Here is an 18,332-nt window from a genome sequence, read left to right on the forward strand (position 1 = left end):
GTGAGAAGAAAAAAAATGGAAATATGAACAAAATGAAGGGAGTGAGAGAGAAGAGAAAATAGAGGGGATAATGAACTAAAAATTTTCCATTCAAACTTAAAATTTATTATATAATTACGATAAATAATATAATAATTAAGTATATGATAACATTTTTATATAAAATTTATCTAATAGACTTATATTGATAAACAAGACTTATACCATGTGTAGCTTATCGTAACGTATCTTATTATATTCGTAATTTTTTAAAAATATCCCTATATCAGCTATTAACGCCGGTGGCAATCATAATAATAATAAAAAATAAATAAATAAAAAGTTAAAAAGGATTAAGAATTTTCAAAGACTGCGAAAGTAATATTGGGCTACATGGAAAAGTTTGGGCCGGCCCATGTGAAGCGCAGCACAGTTACGAAACGGAACATACAGTTCGGCGTGGGAGGAGGTAGGTGGGTCCCGTCCCGTAGTTTAATTTCAATAAGAAAAAATAAAAAAGAGAAAAGGGAAAAAAAGAAGAAGAAAGAATCGCACATCGCAGTGTGTTCCCTTCTCGGTAATATGATATCATTAATTAAAAAGAAAAAAAAAAAGAAAAAAGAAAAAGAAATGGTGAATACTGGAAAGAGATGCGGGCCCGAAGCCACGCCCCCACCCACCCTAATAGCCCACAAAACAAAAACGAATGACTGGAATCTCTTCTTCTCCCTTCTCCCCATTTCCAAAATTTCCACCATTTTCATTCACTCTCTCTTCTCTTTCCCTTCTCCTTTTTAACTTCAATTCTCTCTTCTCTCTCTCGGTTTTTCTTTTCAGACCTTACCAATCTATCCAACCCCCCGCTCAGTATGGTATTGAAGGACGAGTGGTTTTGTGCCGCCATGGCCGATGACAGCGTCGTCGTTGAGTTACTCGTCCGTCTCAAGCAGTCTCAAGCCTCCTCCTCCATTAAGTCTCCCGTTATTCCCCCCAGATGGGGTCTCAGGCAACGCCGTTCCAGGATTCTTTCCCCTTTCCGATTCGATGCCGTTGCTCACAAGAATAAGGACTCTACCTCCACCAGATGCAGCCCCACCACCCCTCTCTCTTGGAGTGGCGATACATCCCCCTCTGCTACCGCCGATGGATTCGAAGAGTCCAGTCATCCATCCGAATTCTCCCTCTCCTCCAGATCCAAGGTTCTTTCTCGATTCTACTTTTTTCTATTTCCCCCAATCTTCATTTCAGTTTTTTTTTTTTTTTTTGTTCTCTCCCTCTCCCTCCCTCCCTCTCTCTCTCTCTCTCTTGTTTTGGGTTAAATACAGAGCCCTCGATCTTCATCATGGCGGTTTCCTTTCCCCTGTATTTGCCGAATTTCTCCGCCGACAAACGAATATTTCTCTCCTCGTGGCTGACTCTGTCACCCCACAAGATGAATTGCTCGTATTTTGTCAAAGACGTATTTGAAACAAGAACCCCACGAGTTCGTTTTGGACGATGGCGCCCTTTTCCTCTGTTTTTCGTTCTTAATGGCGCCGTTAAGTGGAGAGTAATCTAAGTCCAGAACTGAAAGTTTCTGAACGGAACGGAGCCGGTAAGCACGGAATAGTGGTGGGGATCAGAATCATCAGATCGATATTCTCGTCATCTGAAAACGGCGTTAGAGATAGGATGCGTTTGGTTTTCGCAAAGTCATCGAACAAAGTATGTTTGTTTATCCTCTGTTCTCGAGAGCAGAGTAATTAGTTTATGCGCGTATGTCCCACGTACTAACTCCCCCAATAATCAGACGGCTTGGAATAGAACAATCTCGAAATGTTTCTTTAGCCATTATTATTTGATCCTTTGGGTTCTCAGATCTGAAGGTCAATGATCTTCTTTTTCATTTTTTTTCCCCTTCCTTGTTGGCAATTGTTTTTCATTTCAAAGTGCCATTAAATTGAAAGAAGAGAGGCACGTGAAGGGTCACGCGAGCATTTGAAAGTAAGATTCTGAAGAAAGAAATTGGGGTTTAAACTTTAGTTAGATTGATGAGCCTCCATGTGGGTTTGATGATGTGGCCTTTAATTACTGGTTTATCAAAGTTTAAAAGAAAAAAAAATACAAATTAAAACAGGGCCCCCTTTTTTAAAAATTTTCTGAATTTAATTGTGGACTTTTGTGTATCTTTTTTTCTTTGTAGTTTCTGTATAAAGAAACTGAAATCTGATGGGTTGACCTTTTGTGCAGGGTTGCGGTATTAATGAATTCAGTTCTAGCACTGCCATGGCCAAGAGGTTAAAAAGAAGGAAGGTAAAAATTTCCATCTTGTGTTCAGTGTTAAAAGTTTTCCTCAGCCGGGGTGTTGTTCCGATTCTTGTAATGTCATTTGATTGTTGTTGATTAATTATTAGTCATTTTTCTTATCTTACTTTCTTATTCTGAATTACCCATAACTTTTTCAGGCATTGGCTGATCTGAGAGTGGAGGAGTCTTTACTTTTGAAGGAAAGGGTACATCTCAAAAAGGTGGGTTTGCTGTTCTAAAGCAAAGAGGATTCCTGAATTAGTGTAGTTGTTACTGAATGAATACTAGTTTGTGTGTTTTAGAATAATTTTTGCAACCTTTCTAAAGTGTATGTTTTTTACTGATTTAGTCACCGTATTCTGCTTTTATTAACTTTTTTTTTTTGGAGGGGAGTGAGTTGGTATTTTGAGTTTAAACTTCTTAGATCTATGATCTATTCTTATTCCTTACCACTACAGCTCTTTAATTTTGAAAAGTGCTTTTGGAAAAAGTTGTCATCAACGTTTATTTGAAAATAAAAAATCTTCACAAGTTGTCAATCAAAGCCATCCTTTTGTTTTTGTTTAATGTAAGTCGATTGGTTTTGAACAGGAGTTGGAAAGCTTACATGCGACATTCAAGGAACAGACGACTAACAATGAGAAGTTGAAGAAAATGAAGGTGATTCAAAAATTTTCCCTCAGAACCCAGATGAAAATAGTGTCTTAAAATATTAAGAAATGTGAGACATTGATGTTGATCTTTTGATAATGTATGAACATTAAACGTATATGCGTATTATATATAATAATATGTGAGCCTGCCTTGCGATCCTTGCCGTTGGCTCCTCTGATTTGAGAACTTTCGTTTTCAGCTCAATATGAATTTCAATACATCATTGGATCACCTTCGGGACATGTCAAAGCCAGTAGCTTCAAATCAACAGTGCCAAAGGGCGGATCCTACAACTGAAAGTGTTCCTGCAACTTTGCCGATACAAACCGTACCTGGAAACAGTTCACAATCAGAATCAAACAACAGACAGGAGATAAATTCAATGGAAAGTGGTGGTTTCTTTCTACCAGATCTTAATATGATCCCAGCTGAGGACTGTCTCTGAGTCTCTCATTGATCATGAGCTGAAGACGTGTTTCGACTCTTCAAGGACATTACTTCACGATAAACGACTTGTCCCGATGCCAAATGAAGAATAATTTACTGAGGAGATCGTTTTTCCCTAAGATGATTCTTGAGGTCATAAAGGAGATTTGACAGAGTCAAGAGAATTTCGAAACTGGGGAGTTCCTTCTGTTGCTGTTTCGAAATTCTTTGGAGTAGAATACCTTATTGAAATTCATTTCAATATTGTAGGATCAAACCTGTTTGATTCTTTGTAGGTAAAAAGAAAAGCTAATCAAAACTTGTTCTATTCTGAAATGTTTTCTCTCTCTATTCAACCCAATTCTTATTCTATATTTTCAGGAAAAGCCATCTAACTGACATTGTTAACTATCAATCTTCTCGAGCTGCTGCTGCTGCTGTTAACATTTTGATAGAGCAAACCTTTTGTAATGGTTTCTTTTAACATATTTGATTTGATTTTTGTTCTTTCATTTTCTAAATCCGAGGTGTCGAATCAATTTCATTGGCTCGGAATTCAGAAAACTGCTAGTTGTTTTATCATATGACTTCATAATTCCTTGCTTGGATTGTGAGGAATAAAAGAGAGAGAGAGAGAGAGAGGAGAAAAGAACTCATTTTTCTTTTATCTTTGATTAAAAGAAATTGAAATGGGAAATTGCTGTGAAGCATCATTTTGTTGTTTTAATTACAAGAAATATTGGAGCAGAATATTTTTAAAAAGGCTGTTCTATATTATTATATATCCTCTTTTTTCTTTTTTTCTTTTTATAAAAAATTTTAAGTTAAAAACTTGTTTGAAGGTTGAAGAGTTTCTTGAATTGTAAGATTGAAATGTATTCAACTCAAATTATAAAGACAGATCCATAAAAATATATGATATGATATCATGAGGGAGAACCTAAGCAACTTGATTATAATTAATTATTTCGTTGTTTTTTTTGGTTTTGTCACTTTTAAGTTGAGTATTTGAAATTTTTTTCAACAAAAGGGAAAAAATTACTTTTTGACTTTTTGTCAAAGTACTTCATATTACCTTTATCTTTTTATCTTTTTCATCTCTCTTCTCTCTCTCTCTCTCTTTCTTTCTTTCTTTCTTTTCTTTTTGGAAACAGAAAACAGTGCTTCGTAACTCATTTCACTTTTAAATTTGTCTAAAAGAAAAAAAGAACAAGAATAATAAAAGCAATTGAAATCATAAATCGAAACTGGGAAGGAGATGATGAAACATTAATGAAGGTAATAACAATACACAATTTTAAATACCAATTAATTGACGATGTGAATATTTTAATTTGTTTTTATTTTGTCTTTTTACAACAAAAAATAAGTAGTACTAAAAATGGGAATTGAGCATTGAAGAAGAATAGCCTTACAAAAGGTTAAAATTGATCCAATGCTTCTCTTCCTCCTCATCTGGCGATGTCCATGGCAATGCTATCCTCTTTCCTGCCATCTTTTTTTTTTTTTCATCCAGGTTCGTTTGAATTATCTACGAGTAAAAATGTTTTTCAAAAATATATTTTCTTTTAAACACTTTCTTTGAAAATCATTTTAAAATTTAAACACTTGTATGTTTGGTAAAATTATGCATTTTGTTCTAAGTGTTTATATGTATAATTTTGTTTAGTTTTTTATATTTACTAAAAATATTTATACTAAAGTTAAATTATAATTTCATAAAGAAATGTATATGTTTTGAGTTTTCAGAAATAAATATATTTTGAAAATAATTGCACGATATCTTGAAACTATTGATTGCTTCCTAAAATTGAAATTATTAAAATTAGAACTATACACTACTTTTTTGTATTAAGTTCTTTTAGACTATGTTATTTTAGAAATAAAAGTATCTTGATATTTAAATTCATAATCATAAAAATTATAATTGTTCTCTAACAACAAAACATAATAATATAAATTTTCTTAAATAATATAATATCAATTAGGCATGAGAAGTGCAATTCGATCATATTTTTCCTTCATCTTCATTTTACGAACCGTATCTCTATGTTCTTCATTGACGTCCTCACAATTTATTTCATCATCTGAAGGTAGTAAGGAAATCTCAAACTGTTTTAAGAGTTCTCAAGCCAAATCATGAAATCATGGGGCTAATCTCGATGATGATTGGTCGAGATCAAGGGCAGGAAAGCTTAAGAAGTGGATTCCGGGGCATATCTCAGAGCATCTTCAATTAAGTTGAAGACATTGTGGTTGTTGAGATGGAACTCGGGCCAACTCGAAGAAGTTTCTGAGCAAAACTGGAAACAAAGAAGGATATTTAAGGACTCTCTTGAGCTCGAGTCTGACCGAGATTGCACTGTCAAAAATTGGGAAGAAAGATGGGAGGAAGAGGGATAGTATGAAGGATATTTTCGTAATTTCAATATAAGATAAAAAAAAATTATAGATTCTTACTCAATCACTTGATAATTCATTTTCTAAAAAGTAGGTTTTCACTTATTTCTGTAAAATAAATTATTTTGTAAACTAATTTTAAAAATATACATTTTGTAAACTTGCCAAACGTCACAATTTTTTAAAATAATATCTTTTTCAGATTTAAATACTTACACTAAATTTGTCGATATATAAATAAAGCCAGTCCGAGAGAAACAATAACCTTATTTAGGTTAAGTACTCCATGTTGTTTAGATAGTCAATGAACTTTGAACCTCTGCTCTTATGTTTCCTTGTTGGTACTGACCATTTTTTTCCTAAGGAAATATATTTATACTGTGACATATGCAAACACCAAAGTATCCCATCATGCAATAATTTCTAGTGAAAATTATATCATGTGTGAAAATTGAAATGGTAAAGCATATAAATTGGGCCGAGGGGGCTGAGCTGGGCCCAAGATTCGATAGACTTGAAAATTTATCTCTAATTCTTCATGGCCTATTCTTATATCCAATTCGTGTCTTCTCTTTTATTAAACGGAAAAAACACTAACTATAATTTTCACATTATCACCCTTGATTACCAACTCGTAGTGTTTGAAGTTTGTATTCATTTTACTTTCACTTTTGAAGTAATAGTAATGATAACAATAAATTTCTTCTTTTCAAGTTTAAAAATTGTGTCGATTTTAACTAAATAATATTTAATGGTAGGTTGAAATTTCAATTTTTGTCTATTAGATCTATATTAAGGTTTTGGATTTAATGTATAAATAGAACTTTAAATTTTCAGTTTAAAGAACTATTAAATATTTTAAAAAGAATATCAAAGAACTATTTTTTTTTTATCGAATTTAATATTTTAAAACCTAGTAGGATTAAGAATAAGATTTTTCACAAAATTTATTGGTTAAAATTATAGTTGATCCATCATCCTACAATTTCGTTGGTTACAAATCCAATATAATTCAAGTATTTCCATTGATAATCTCATTCAAAAAGCCATTTTGAATCTTAGTAACTCGTGTAATTCTGGGATGATTTTGATATATAAATGTAAGCATGTGATTAGAATTAAGGAAGGCTCACTTAAAATTTGTTTGAAAAGAAAAATGAAGATAATGTTAAATGTATTATCTTTAATATCAAATCTTGTCAAACATTGACATATATATATCTAGCTGACTTGATTTAAGCCCTCTTGAAATGACAAGTTTTTGACAAAATGCATTGTCATCTCTCTTTCTCTTTCTCTTTCTCTTTCTCTCTCTTTTTTATTTTCCAAAAAGAAATTATCGGGTGGAATGCACTGATATGTTAGTTGTTAGGCAATCATTTTATTTATTTATTTATTTATTTATTTATTTTTATTTTTATTTTTATTTTTATTTTTATTTTTATTTTTGTTTTGATAACTTATCCGAATTGAATACTAAAATGTGACCTAAATCCATTTAAGAAGAAGAAGAAGAAGAAGAGCCAAAAAGATTTTGAATTTCAAATAAAACTGTCTCATATGCACTTCAAATCAATTTGAGATGATGTTTTGGAGAAAGGTTCTTTGCTACTTCCAATTTTTAGTTCTTTTTTTTTTCTTTTCAGTGGAGTGTTTGTTTGGGATTGGGACAACTATGGATCATGCCTATGCTTTGCTTAATTTCTTTTGCCTCCCTCAATCATCAACATTATTATTATTGCATATACAATTTGCTATTCATCATCATTGGACCCAAAATTATTATTTCCATCCCTTTTCTCACATTTTCATTCACCATTATTCTATCTTCAATTTCGGGTTCTATTATACATTATTTATTATTCCTTTTATTTCAATTATTTTTACAATAAGTTTGTGAATTTAAAATTGTTGAATAGCCCCACTAACTATATATATATATATATATATATATATATATATATATATATATATATATATATATATATAAGAAGAAGAAGAAGAAGAATTAAAAGTTTATGAATTACTATTACCCAATCAAATTTCCATAGAGTTAACACATAATTAGCATTCAACATTTTAAAGACAAAATTATAATTCTTTTTAAGTTAAGAAATTTATTTAAACAAGTTTAGCATTCAATACTTAGATATATTAAACCAAACAATATTTAGGTATATCTTATATATTATCTAAATTTGCACATCTCTTCTCACTTCTCACATAAAAGTATTAAATTAAAATACTATACAACGAGTTTTGTAATTGGACAATTTGATATGGAACATACAAATCAAATTTTCTATTTTTTTTAAGAAAAAACCCTAATTTAACGGGGTTAGTTGTGTTAGCCCTAAATTCTTGCATAGGAAAAAAGATAAATATATGTATTTTCTTTTAACAAAATAGTGTCTCCAAAGAAAATAAAAAATTATAAGAATTATCAAAGTATAACGTATAGTGTTAATAATAGAAAACTATTCTGTTGTATAGCTGAAATAATAGTTACTTTAGGTTAGTTTGTTAAGAGTCGTTTATAGCTTAAAATTCTCCGTAATTTACCTGATCTTGTATTATATTCTTCCTTAATTAATGAGAAAATCCTCCTCTATTAATTCCTAAACGAGAGATAATTGCATCGTATCAGATTCTTCGTACTAATGTCTAAAGATTCTTCGTCTTTTCGTTGGTTTCTTCAAAAATCATCTTCCTCTGATTTTAGGATTCACATTAAGATGAGTCATGGTCAAAAACTGAAGCAAATATCAACGTCTACGCTCTTTCAATATATGCAATCTTGTCCATTTAAAAATATGTTTATGAAAGTGACAATTAACATGTGGTAACAAAATCAATTAACATGTTGTCCATTTAAAACAAATACATGAAAGTGACAATTCATGTTTGAAAAATACGTTTTTTTTTTATTCTAGTTGATTTATGAAAGGTACAATACACAGCCAACTTCTTTGCTTTACACCTACGTGTTATGAAAATGGAAGAGAAAAAAACCCTTATTTCATTACTTTATTATCATTACTGTCTAAAAACACATTTTATACCATAATTGATTTCATAATTTGCCTCTCAACAGTAATCATAGAAAAATGAACTGCATGTTAAAATGAATAAAATAACTTTTATCATTTAAAAAATCACTAACGAGATTGTATATGTTTCGTACATTCAAATATGGTTAATTTAATTGGTATGGAAATAGTATTTTTTGAAAAGTGAAAGTAACTAAAAACATGTTCAAAATGATTAATAATTTTAATCGTTTTAAAATGATTTTCAATACAAGCACTTAGAGAATTAAGTATCAAAGCAATTTTATATATTGTTTTGAATTCTTATAAGAATTGGATGCATAGAATAAAATCATATGCACATACATAAATAGCTTAGATTATAAAATTATATACACATATATAAACTCGTAATTGAGAATTGAAAATATTCTATAGTTACTCATACAATTTAAAATGTTTTCAAATATTTAGATTTATTAAAAGTAGAGAGGATTTGAGGGAGAATGGCATAAAAATATAGAAGAGGTGGATCACCCACTGTTTTAGATCATCATGGTCAGATGGTTTAGGTCTCAAATTCACCTCTAAACTTCTGAAAAATAAACCTAAAATAAGTATATTACGTTGTAGAGAAAATTTGAAGGTATTGATGTAAAGATAGGAAATGAAGAAAGAAAAAGGTTATTAGATAAAAGAGGGAATTAAAAAAGAATCCATAAAATGTAAGAGGAAAGAGAAAGAGAAAGAGAAAGAGAAAGAGAAAGAGAAAGAGAAAGAGGGGTAATGAATATAAAAAAGAAGGTAGTTGGCAAAATGGCATTGATTAAGGCGGCAGGGGGGGGGGGGGGGGGGGGAGGTGTGAAACAAAGAGGGAGAGGAAGAGGAAGAGGGAGGGTGGGGAGTAAGAGAGGTGGAGGAGGATGATAGGTTGAGTATAGAAAAGGCGTGCGGGTGAGATGGGTGATCCGAGAGAGAGAGACACGTTGCGTGTCGCAGGTTCTTTAGTCTCTCTGTCCTTCCCTCCCCTCCCCTCCCACAAAAAACAAATTGGTGGAGACTGAATTAGTGCAACCTATGGTCCCCTCTCCCCTTTTTCTTATTCAATTTTACATTTCAACTCAATTTCGCTCCAAAATTCACATTCAAAACAATAAAAAATAAAAAATAAAAAAAATTACAAAAAGTAATTTATCATCTAAAAAATATTCACATTTTTCAACAATCATCTCGGGAGTAGATATTATAATAGTTATGGATGAAAAGATAAATTTTGGATTAAATATAGAACGAGATTGAACAGTGTTTAAATTTCAATTTTCATTTTAATTTATTGTCACATTGTTTCATGTCTCAATTATTTTTCACTCTTCTATGAAATTTTGTTAGAACATTTGCTAGCAAAGACAATATCTTAATTTATTATAATGAACTATAAGAAAATACAACATAAACCCATGTATAAGACACTTGGAACCTCTCTCTTGAATACTCTTACCCAAACCCTAAATCACTCCCCAGAATAACCTACCTCCATTTATAACAAGGTGTACACCCTAGTAATTTACGTAATAACTACTAGTAATCCATGCTTACACGATAACTACTAGTAACTTCTTAAGTATCTAACTATCCTTACACCTTTAATCTTTATACTAATCTAATTATCCTTATCCAAGATAAACCCATGTATAATTTCTACACTAGCCATAATATTGAAATGTTTACTTTAAACAATATAATCTTTAACCTCTTTGGATTAAAGATGATAGGTAAAGAAAATTGAGATTGGTGGAAGAAAAAAGAAGAAAGCTTTGTTATAAGATGTGGTGGAGAAAGGATGAGTGTTTGTTGGACAAAGAGAATGCTCCTCTGTTCCATTGGAGAGTACTTTTCTGTTTTATATATTGGAGTCTGAACCACATTAAACTCAGTTTGTTGACATATTATGAGACCTTAATTCCACCAATCAAATCCCTAATATTTTAGTATTAAAACTAAATCACTTGAGAATACTCCTTTATTATTTCCCCCTCAATTTCTTACCATATTTTAAATTCATCACTCCTATCTATGTTAGCAACCCAAATTACATAAATTGTACCTACCACTTGACAATTTGAATAAGATGATCGTTCACTGTTTGAAATAACTAAAGTCTACAGAATAATAATAACAATAATAATAATAATAATAATAATAATAATAATAATAAATCCCCATAGTTTATAACGTGGACAAATTCTATTATCTTGCTTGAATATTGCCTCAACAACTGAGCAACTACTACCCATTTAGTCAATAAATAGTTTTGTCTTCACTAGGCCATCATCTTGTACGACACTCTAACTAAAATATTTAATCTTCTAATAATCGTATTAGAATTTTTTTAATCGACAAGATTTTCTTTTGAGAGGGAGCTTTTTGACTTGATAGGTACTAATAACTACAAATTTTGATAGAGTAATATCTAAGTGTATTATCTAATACAATGTAATTAGTTAGTTTGTACTCGTAGATTACAAACCATTTTATGGAGAGAAGAATTATGTTGTCCATGTCATACCAACTCTAGCTTTATATCATAGTGACTCTTTTAACATGGAAAGATGGTTTTTGAGATCTCCCTCATTTGTGATAAGATGGTTAGAAAGTAATTAGTTTATAACATCGTTATGGAGAGGTGATAAGAAATGACAAAATGTTCATCTTGCGTTTTAATTTTATAATCTCTTTTAAAAGTTTGATGGGGAAGCGTGAAGAGTGAAAGTCAATAAATAGTAGGAATGGAGACATATGGAACAAATTAAAATAAAATAATAATTGAACCATATAACCATATAGAAGAAATTATTATGAGTGTGTATATACATAGTTTAAAAAATAATTAAAGAACAATGAAATATATAAGAAAGGGAAAATCTTAGTTGATGGATGAAGTACAGAAATTATGAAGATTTATGAGTAAAATTTTAGGTGATGCGGATGTTACGTGGCAGTGGGAGAGATAAAAAGGAATCCTCCCAATCTCCGATCCGAACTTACAAACAAAAACAAGAGGGAACCAAACTGCCGTTTTACAATTAGCAGTTTCCCGAGCTGTTTTTCTTCATCTGAAAACCGCCTTACCCTCTCCGGTGCTTTCACTCCTTTCCTAATCTGTATAATTCCACATCTTCCCGAGGCTTCCCATGTCTCTCCTTTTCTGTTCTTGAAGATACCTTTGTACAGTACACTCGACTTTGTATCTCTTCATTTTTCTCTGTTTCCACACCTTCCCTCCCCTCCTCCATGGCTCTATAATTTTTGACTGCATCTGCTTCCTTTACCGGCTGCGACTTTTATGGCTTTTCGCAACCAGCTCTCTCGGGAACTTCCTCTCCATTACGCGAATCAGCCTCAACAGCAGCAATCGGAACAGCCGCTTTCTGATAACACTCTGCGCTCGATTCTATCTGATCAACTTACGGATCACTCTACAGCTGGCGATGGTTCTAAGTCTGAGAATCCGCTTCAGAGCGCTCCCAATTGGTTGAATAGTGCGTTACTTCGGAATCAAACCCCTCATTCTCACTACTCCGGTGAGACCACGACGACCGCTGCGGATAACGTCAACACCGACTTTCTTAATCTTCACACGACTGCTCCCAATTCGTCCGGTCAATGGCTTTCCCGCCCGATCCTTCATCGCAATCAAAGTGATGTTATCGATGACGTCGCCGATGCTGCCGATGCTATGATTGGCGCTACTGCGACTTTATCGCGTGAATCGGATGATTTGAAGAACAACAGCAGCGGTGGAGGTGGGGAGGGTGTGAATAACAGCGACGATGTGGCGGTTGATAGCGATTGTAATGAAGGTGCTCGTGGTGGAGAAGCGGCGATGAATTGGCAGAATGCGCGGTTTAAGGCTGAAATTCTGGCGCATCCTCTTTACGAGCAGCTGCTCACTGCTCATGTCGCCTGCCTCCGGATCGCAACGCCGGTGGATCAGTTGCCGAGAATAGATTCTCAGCTTTCTCGGTCTCAGAATGTGGCGGCGAAATACTCGTCGCTGGGCAACGGTTCCCAGTCCATAGTCAGCAATGGAAAAGAGCTTGATCAGTTCATGGTACGTTTCATCTTTTTTTGTTTTTTTTTTAATGGATTGTTTCATACAGTGGATTGGGGAGACCGTATTGTTCTCTGAGTTTGAGAAAGATTATTAAATTATTTCTCTGTCTGCACTTTGTAAGTATCTTCATTTCTTTATTTTCTACTTTGTAAGTTCAGTACGTTTTAGAGATTCGAGAAAGACATTCTTCTTGGCAGAATCTAGCATGTCTTCCGGCATCGGTCTTCCCTAGAAAAAGGGATGTCTGCATTACAGAGACTCCCCCAGTTGTCATCTCTTTCACTTCATCGAATTGGGGGATTTGCCTTTTGAATCCAGCTATTGGATTACTGTTCTCTTCTTGATAACGAAATGTTTGTAATTAACAATTTCTGGTGATTTTAAGCTCTGAGATTGGGTGAATTACCAACCCCCTTTCGATTTGAAAACTAGGGCTTTGTAAGCGAGTGATTGGCCGATTGCCATTACATTTTTGAAGTGAATCGTGTGGTTCATCGTAGAGGAAGTTTCCTAACGCTACGAGTTCATTTTTTTCTTTCTTCCAGAAACCCATTGCTTGAACTGTATGCTTCACTCCATTATCCGTCAATTTCAGGATATAATTCATGCTTGTACTGTTTTGCCATCGTCATGTTCTAGTAAACGTGTATTTTTTGTATTATCAGTGTCTAGCTCTTCCTTTCATGCTGTTTCATGATGTTTATATTCAATTTCTTGTAGCAGTTGACTCTTGAAGGGAAATTATTTTTAATGTTGTTCTTCTGGATTCCATTTCAGTTCTCAAACTAGATCATGCTTTGTTTTCTCAACCTTCTTGCATGAGATAATTTATTTCCTGCAAGATATTTGTCTAGGATGGATTTCTCAAAATTGAAATGAAGAATTTGAAGTGCTGAATGAATTCATTTGTTACTCGTGGTACATTGCAGATGTTTGGTGCTGACAGCTTAATGATGCTACTTTAATTTCTCACTATTTTTCATCTCTCTATGCTGCAGACGCATTATGTTTTATTACTTTGTTCTTTTAAAGAACAACTCCAGCAACATGTCCGTGTCCATGCAATGGAAGCAGTATATGCCTGCTGGGAAATTGAGCAATCTCTGCAAAGCTTGACAGGTATTTTCAAACTATAAGAGTGAAAGAGATTGAAAGAGATAAAGCAAGAACAAGGAGAATAAAGAGAAAAGTTTATTCAATGTGTTGCATGCTTGTTGGTTATTCTATTTAGCAGTTGCTTTTCTTACCGAGTAAAAGTTTCATTCTCCTCCTTTTTAATATTTCTTCAGGATAATGCTTGTAAGTTGTCAGCCCTAGATGGTTTACAATTATACATGAAGACTTGTTAACTAGTGAGACAGATGTTCTTTAAATGATGCAAATTGAAAAATTCCAGTGCCATATATTCTATGAGACTACAAAAGGAATACAAGATACGATTTTGATTATTTGATATATTGGAATAGGAAATACGGAGATAGCCTTCCTCCTGTTGGAGGACCGGAGGAAAACTGATGGAATGAAGTCAATTGTCCTGTTATTTGGATTTTAAAACCTGTGAATTCTTTAGTTTTCCTCCGAGGTTCTTTTGGCTTACAATGATCATCCCACCCTTATTTTTGTATCCCGTGGTCATTGTAAATCGATATTGACTACTTTTATTTACCATGCCCCATCGGCAAGCTTAGAGTTTTTTGAAACCGCTCATAGGCTCTTGACCTTTGAGGAAGTTCCCTTTATTGCAACATTGGGCCACTCGTTTATATACCGTATGCTGAAAATTACGATATCAAAAGGTGCAACTTTACTTCAGTTTATTAAAAAAGACATGGTATGACTCAAACCAGTAGTTTAAATTCGAAGAGCATAGAATAGATCCTATTTTTGGTTGTTTGTGTTAGCATCAGAATTTCTCTGTGATTTTGATTAAAAGAAATAGCGGATCCTTATGATCCTAAATTTTTCAACCAAGGAAATGATTACTCGTTATTTTGTTTATTAGCCAACACCCGATGACTATTTCTATTTGGATGGTTAGAACTTAGAATGCTTATTCTTCCAGTCAAGGGTTGTGTTAGTTATGGTATATTTAACATGTGCTGGTTGTAAAAGCTATAATTATTTCTGCATTTTCCTTGTCTAGGCGTTTCACCAGGTGTAGGTACGGGTGCTACAATGTCTGATGATGACGAAGACCAAATAGATAGCGATGCTAATTTGTTTGATGGAAGTTTGGAGGGTCATGATACTATGGATTTTGGTCCCCTTATCCCAACAGAGAGTGAGAGATCCTTGATGGAAAGGGTGAGGCACGAATTGAAGCATGAACTAAAGAATGTGAGTCCTCTCTCTCTCTCTCACACACACGTTTTTGTTCATTTCTAAGGGTTTAAATCCTATTTTGGTTTTGAACTATATTTGTTCGATTTTGATTCCTAAACTTTAGTTCTATATCTTTATTTTGATCCTATTTTATTTTGTTTATAACAATCTGGTATAGGTTTGAGTCTTTATTGTTACATGTTACTATATGAGCATGACTTCAGGCTATATTGATTAGAAACTAGCATTAGGTTAGAGAAAATTAGATGAAAAGGAAAACAAAACAAATACCAAAATAGTTTTGAAAAAGCTTGGGAACTAAGTAGTCTATCTAAAAGTTTAGAGATTAAAATGGAAAAGCCGTGCAAGGGTCAAAATGAATTTACATTTTGAAAGTTTATGGATTAAAATATAGCCACAAAATAAGAGTTCAAGGAATATAATGAAATTTAATTATTCTGTATCTTTGACTAACAAAAGTACTAACTCTACTTTTAACAGGGATACAAGGAGAAAATTGTAGATATAAGGGAGGAGATCTTGCGAAAAAGGAGAGCAGGTAAACTTCCTGGTGACACCACGTCCGTCTTAAAAGCTTGGTGGCAATCACATTCAAAATGGCCATATCCAACTGTGAGTATGCTGGTTATAGATTCTCTTCCTTTTCCATAGGTGAGGTCAATTATGAGCCTCATAAACACGTTAAGGGTCGGTTTGATACGACCTTCTAGTACTTGGGAAAGTATTTTTAAGTCATTAAAAAATTCCCTTAGAGTACAGGCGTCTAGAAAAAGTACATATTCAAGCTACCAAACTAGTAATGAGTTGCTGCCTTCTATGGAATCCTTAAATGGGCGAAAAAGTACCTAGTACTTGTGAAGCTGTATTCCCAAAATAACCAACTATTCTTGAATTGATCTTTTATTTCCCTGTTTTTAGGAGGAAGATAAAGCAAAGTTGGTTCAGGAAACTGGTCTTCAATTAAAGCAGATAAATAACTGGTTTATTAACCAAAGGAAGAGGAATTGGCACACAAATCCTTCAACCTCAACAAACTTGAAGACTAAACGCAAAAGGTATAGCTACTAAACGAAATGCTACTCCAGAACTTGTGTGCCATTGCTCTAACCTGATTTGAAAAAGAAGTAATGCAGGTGAAGCAACAGGCAACGATCCGTAGCTCTAGCTTGATGAAAGAAAGCAAAAACAACAAAAAGAGGAAAGAACCCCCTCGATCCTTCGATATCAAGTTGTAAGCTAAAGGAATAGATCAAACAGATTTGAAGCATCGAATGAAATTGGAAATCATCGTGTGTTTTGGGGTTCAGCAGCAATGTTGATGTTGAAGGTTAAACCATTTTTAGATATATATATATATGGTGAAAGGAATGTGAATGGAGGAGGATGCAACTGAACTACTACACGGAAGATTAGAATTTAAATATTGAAGGCTTTTATAGAACTGAATTGGGTGTTTTCCACTTGGTTTAGTGAGATGTTGAAGAATTTTTCTTGGTGAGGAAAATAGATGTATAGTGTAATAAGGTTTGTATGGTTCCTTTACAACTCATACTATACTAGCCATTATAGCTTTCCTTAACACGTCTCGTCAGATTGATTTGAAGCTGTAGTTAATATGTCAAAACATAGCTTTTACATTATATATATGTATTTGACACAAAATTAATCAATGACATGTTGTTCATTGATCATAGTTAATTCATCAGAAAAAATTTAGTTATATCAATACTTTAACAACTATATAATAGAGACTTTAATATGATTTTTCTTTTGTTTTTGCCAAATGTGAAATAAAGAATTGAATTTGTAATCTTTTCTGTTTAATTTATGTATAACATTTGATCAAAATATCAACTTATATAATTCTGTCACTTTGGAAAAAAAAAAAACACGAAGGCTGTAGGTTAGACAATGTTCAGAGAAGTGATTCAAAACTGATTAAAATTATTGTTAGCGTTGTAAAAACCATTTTGAATCATAATTACAAGTGTGCGCGAAAAAAAAATGTGATTTTAGCAATTATATTTACATAATATCACACCAAAAGAGCAAAACTTACCACTCCAAACATATATTGAAAATCGAATATGCATCTTATTAATTTGAATCTTGACCTCTAGCCAATAATAGATGCTTTAGGTCGACCAAACCTCATATGCATATACAAAGAATGGAAAGATACTAAATCTCACTCTCAATGTTATATTTACATGATATTGATGTTTACTTTCTCTAGTCTAAAATCAGTCTTTTGTGGGTGTTTATGTGTGTTTTTCATCATCCAACTTTAATAGATATATAATTTGTATTGTAGTGCGTTGTAATTTTATTTAATCTTTATTCTTTTATATAAAGAAGAAATATTTATATATTGAATGGATATCTAAGTGAAAACGTAAAGAATTAGCACAACTAATTATTTAATTAAGCAATGTACATAAAAAATGACAATGGGAAGAAGAAGAAGAAGATGATGAAGAACAACAACAGATGGAACGTGTCGAACCGGCCAATAAGCATATCTATCATATTTGGTTTCTGTTCATTCCAATCCCCAGTCCGATCGGCTGGAGACTACGGCGTCCTTCTTCCTCCATCCCTTCGTCAAAATTCAGAGCATAACTCCTCGGATCGTACTGAAACCTCACACTCCGTCTCTTGTTAATTATTCCATTAATCAAACTTCTCCACTTCCGCCCTGCCATAGCTTTTATAATCTCGTTCAATCTCTTCACCTTCTTCATCATCCAACTCTGCTGCTTCACTTCTTCGCTCTTCCGATTCGATTGCAGCGGTAAATACCCGCCTCGAACACGAGACAGTCTGGATCCGAATCCGAAGAAACATCCACATGAAGAATACGAAAAACCTCCTACTTCTTCATCACGAAGATCTTCTCCCTCCTCGATCCGATCATCCTCCGATCGCAAGGTTCCATCAATGGCGGAAGAAGAAGAAGAAGAAGAAGAAGAAGAAGCCATTGTGGAAGAAGCAGAATGTTCGAAGGAGCGATTAAGAGAGAGAGAGGATAGAATAAAATTTGAGCGGCCATTGAAGAAGCGAAAGCACAAATGAAATAATAGAATTAGAATCCGAGACGA

The 18,332-nt window shown here is 33.3% G+C and overlaps 2 protein-coding genes across 5 annotated transcripts; both read left to right on the plus strand.

Annotated features, from left to right (window-relative positions):
- The first annotated feature begins 696 nt into the window (after positions 1-696).
- On the plus strand, positions 697-3,866 carry LOC103488333 (uncharacterized). 2 transcript variants are annotated; one of them, XR_007819471.1, is made up of 6 exons: positions 714-1,178; positions 2,209-2,271; positions 2,424-2,486; positions 2,857-2,925; positions 3,119-3,641; positions 3,727-3,866. XR_007819471.1 is itself a non-coding variant. In XM_008447025.3 (5 exons), exons 1-5 carry the CDS (start codon positions 849-851, stop codon positions 3,362-3,364), a joined length of 771 nt encoding a protein of 256 aa, XP_008445247.2. In that variant the 5' UTR covers positions 697-848; the 3' UTR covers positions 3,365-3,681. The 2 variants fall into 2 exon arrangements, 1 of the variants encoding a protein (XP_008445247.2); XM_008447025.3 differs by lacking the exon at positions 3,727-3,866 and having other exon boundaries at positions 697-1,178; positions 3,119-3,681.
- Positions 3,867-11,676: 7,810 nt separating this feature from the next.
- LOC103488332 (homeobox protein knotted-1-like 3) lies at positions 11,677-16,951 on the plus strand. Of its 3 annotated transcripts, none has more exons than XM_051082180.1 (6): positions 11,677-12,885; positions 13,887-14,007; positions 15,032-15,225; positions 15,712-15,843; positions 16,150-16,286; positions 16,357-16,951. In XM_051082180.1, the coding sequence occupies exons 1-6, from the start codon at positions 12,118-12,120 to the stop codon at positions 16,388-16,390; spliced, it is 1,386 nt and encodes a 461-aa protein (XP_050938137.1). In that variant the 5' UTR covers positions 11,677-12,117; the 3' UTR covers positions 16,391-16,951. The 3 variants fall into 3 exon arrangements, with proteins under 3 accessions (XP_050938137.1, XP_050938136.1, XP_008445246.2); XM_051082179.1 differs by having other exon boundaries at positions 11,704-12,885; positions 16,354-16,951; XM_008447024.3 differs by having other exon boundaries at positions 11,704-12,885; positions 16,365-16,951.
- Positions 16,952-18,332: the final 1,381 nt, after the last annotated feature.

Source organism: Cucumis melo, chromosome 3, assembly GCF_025177605.1.
Source record: "Cucumis melo cultivar AY chromosome 3, USDA_Cmelo_AY_1.0, whole genome shotgun sequence".
In the NCBI taxonomy this organism is placed as follows: Eukaryota; Viridiplantae; Streptophyta; class Magnoliopsida; order Cucurbitales; family Cucurbitaceae; genus Cucumis; species Cucumis melo.

Bases quoted from the DNA above. Each gene is read 5' to 3' on its own strand.
- LOC103488332 (XM_051082179.1), top strand. From the start codon at position 12,118: ATGGCTTTTCGCAACCAGCTCTCTCGGGAACTTCCTCTCCATTACGCG. The intron at 14,008-15,031 runs GTATTTTCAAAC...TTCCTTGTCTAG, and splicing joins ATCTCTGCAAAGCTTGACAG to GCGTTTCACCAGGTGTAGGT. The intron at 15,844-16,149 runs GTGAGTATGCTG...CCCTGTTTTTAG, and splicing joins CAAAATGGCCATATCCAACT to GAGGAAGATAAAGCAAAGTT.
- LOC103488333 (XM_008447025.3), top strand. From the start codon at position 849: ATGGTATTGAAGGACGAGTGGTTTTGTGCCGCCATGGCCGATGACAGC. The intron at 2,272-2,423 runs GTAAAAATTTCC...TAACTTTTTCAG, and splicing joins AGAGGTTAAAAAGAAGGAAG to GCATTGGCTGATCTGAGAGT. The intron at 2,926-3,118 runs GTGATTCAAAAA...TTTCGTTTTCAG, and splicing joins AGAAGTTGAAGAAAATGAAG to CTCAATATGAATTTCAATAC.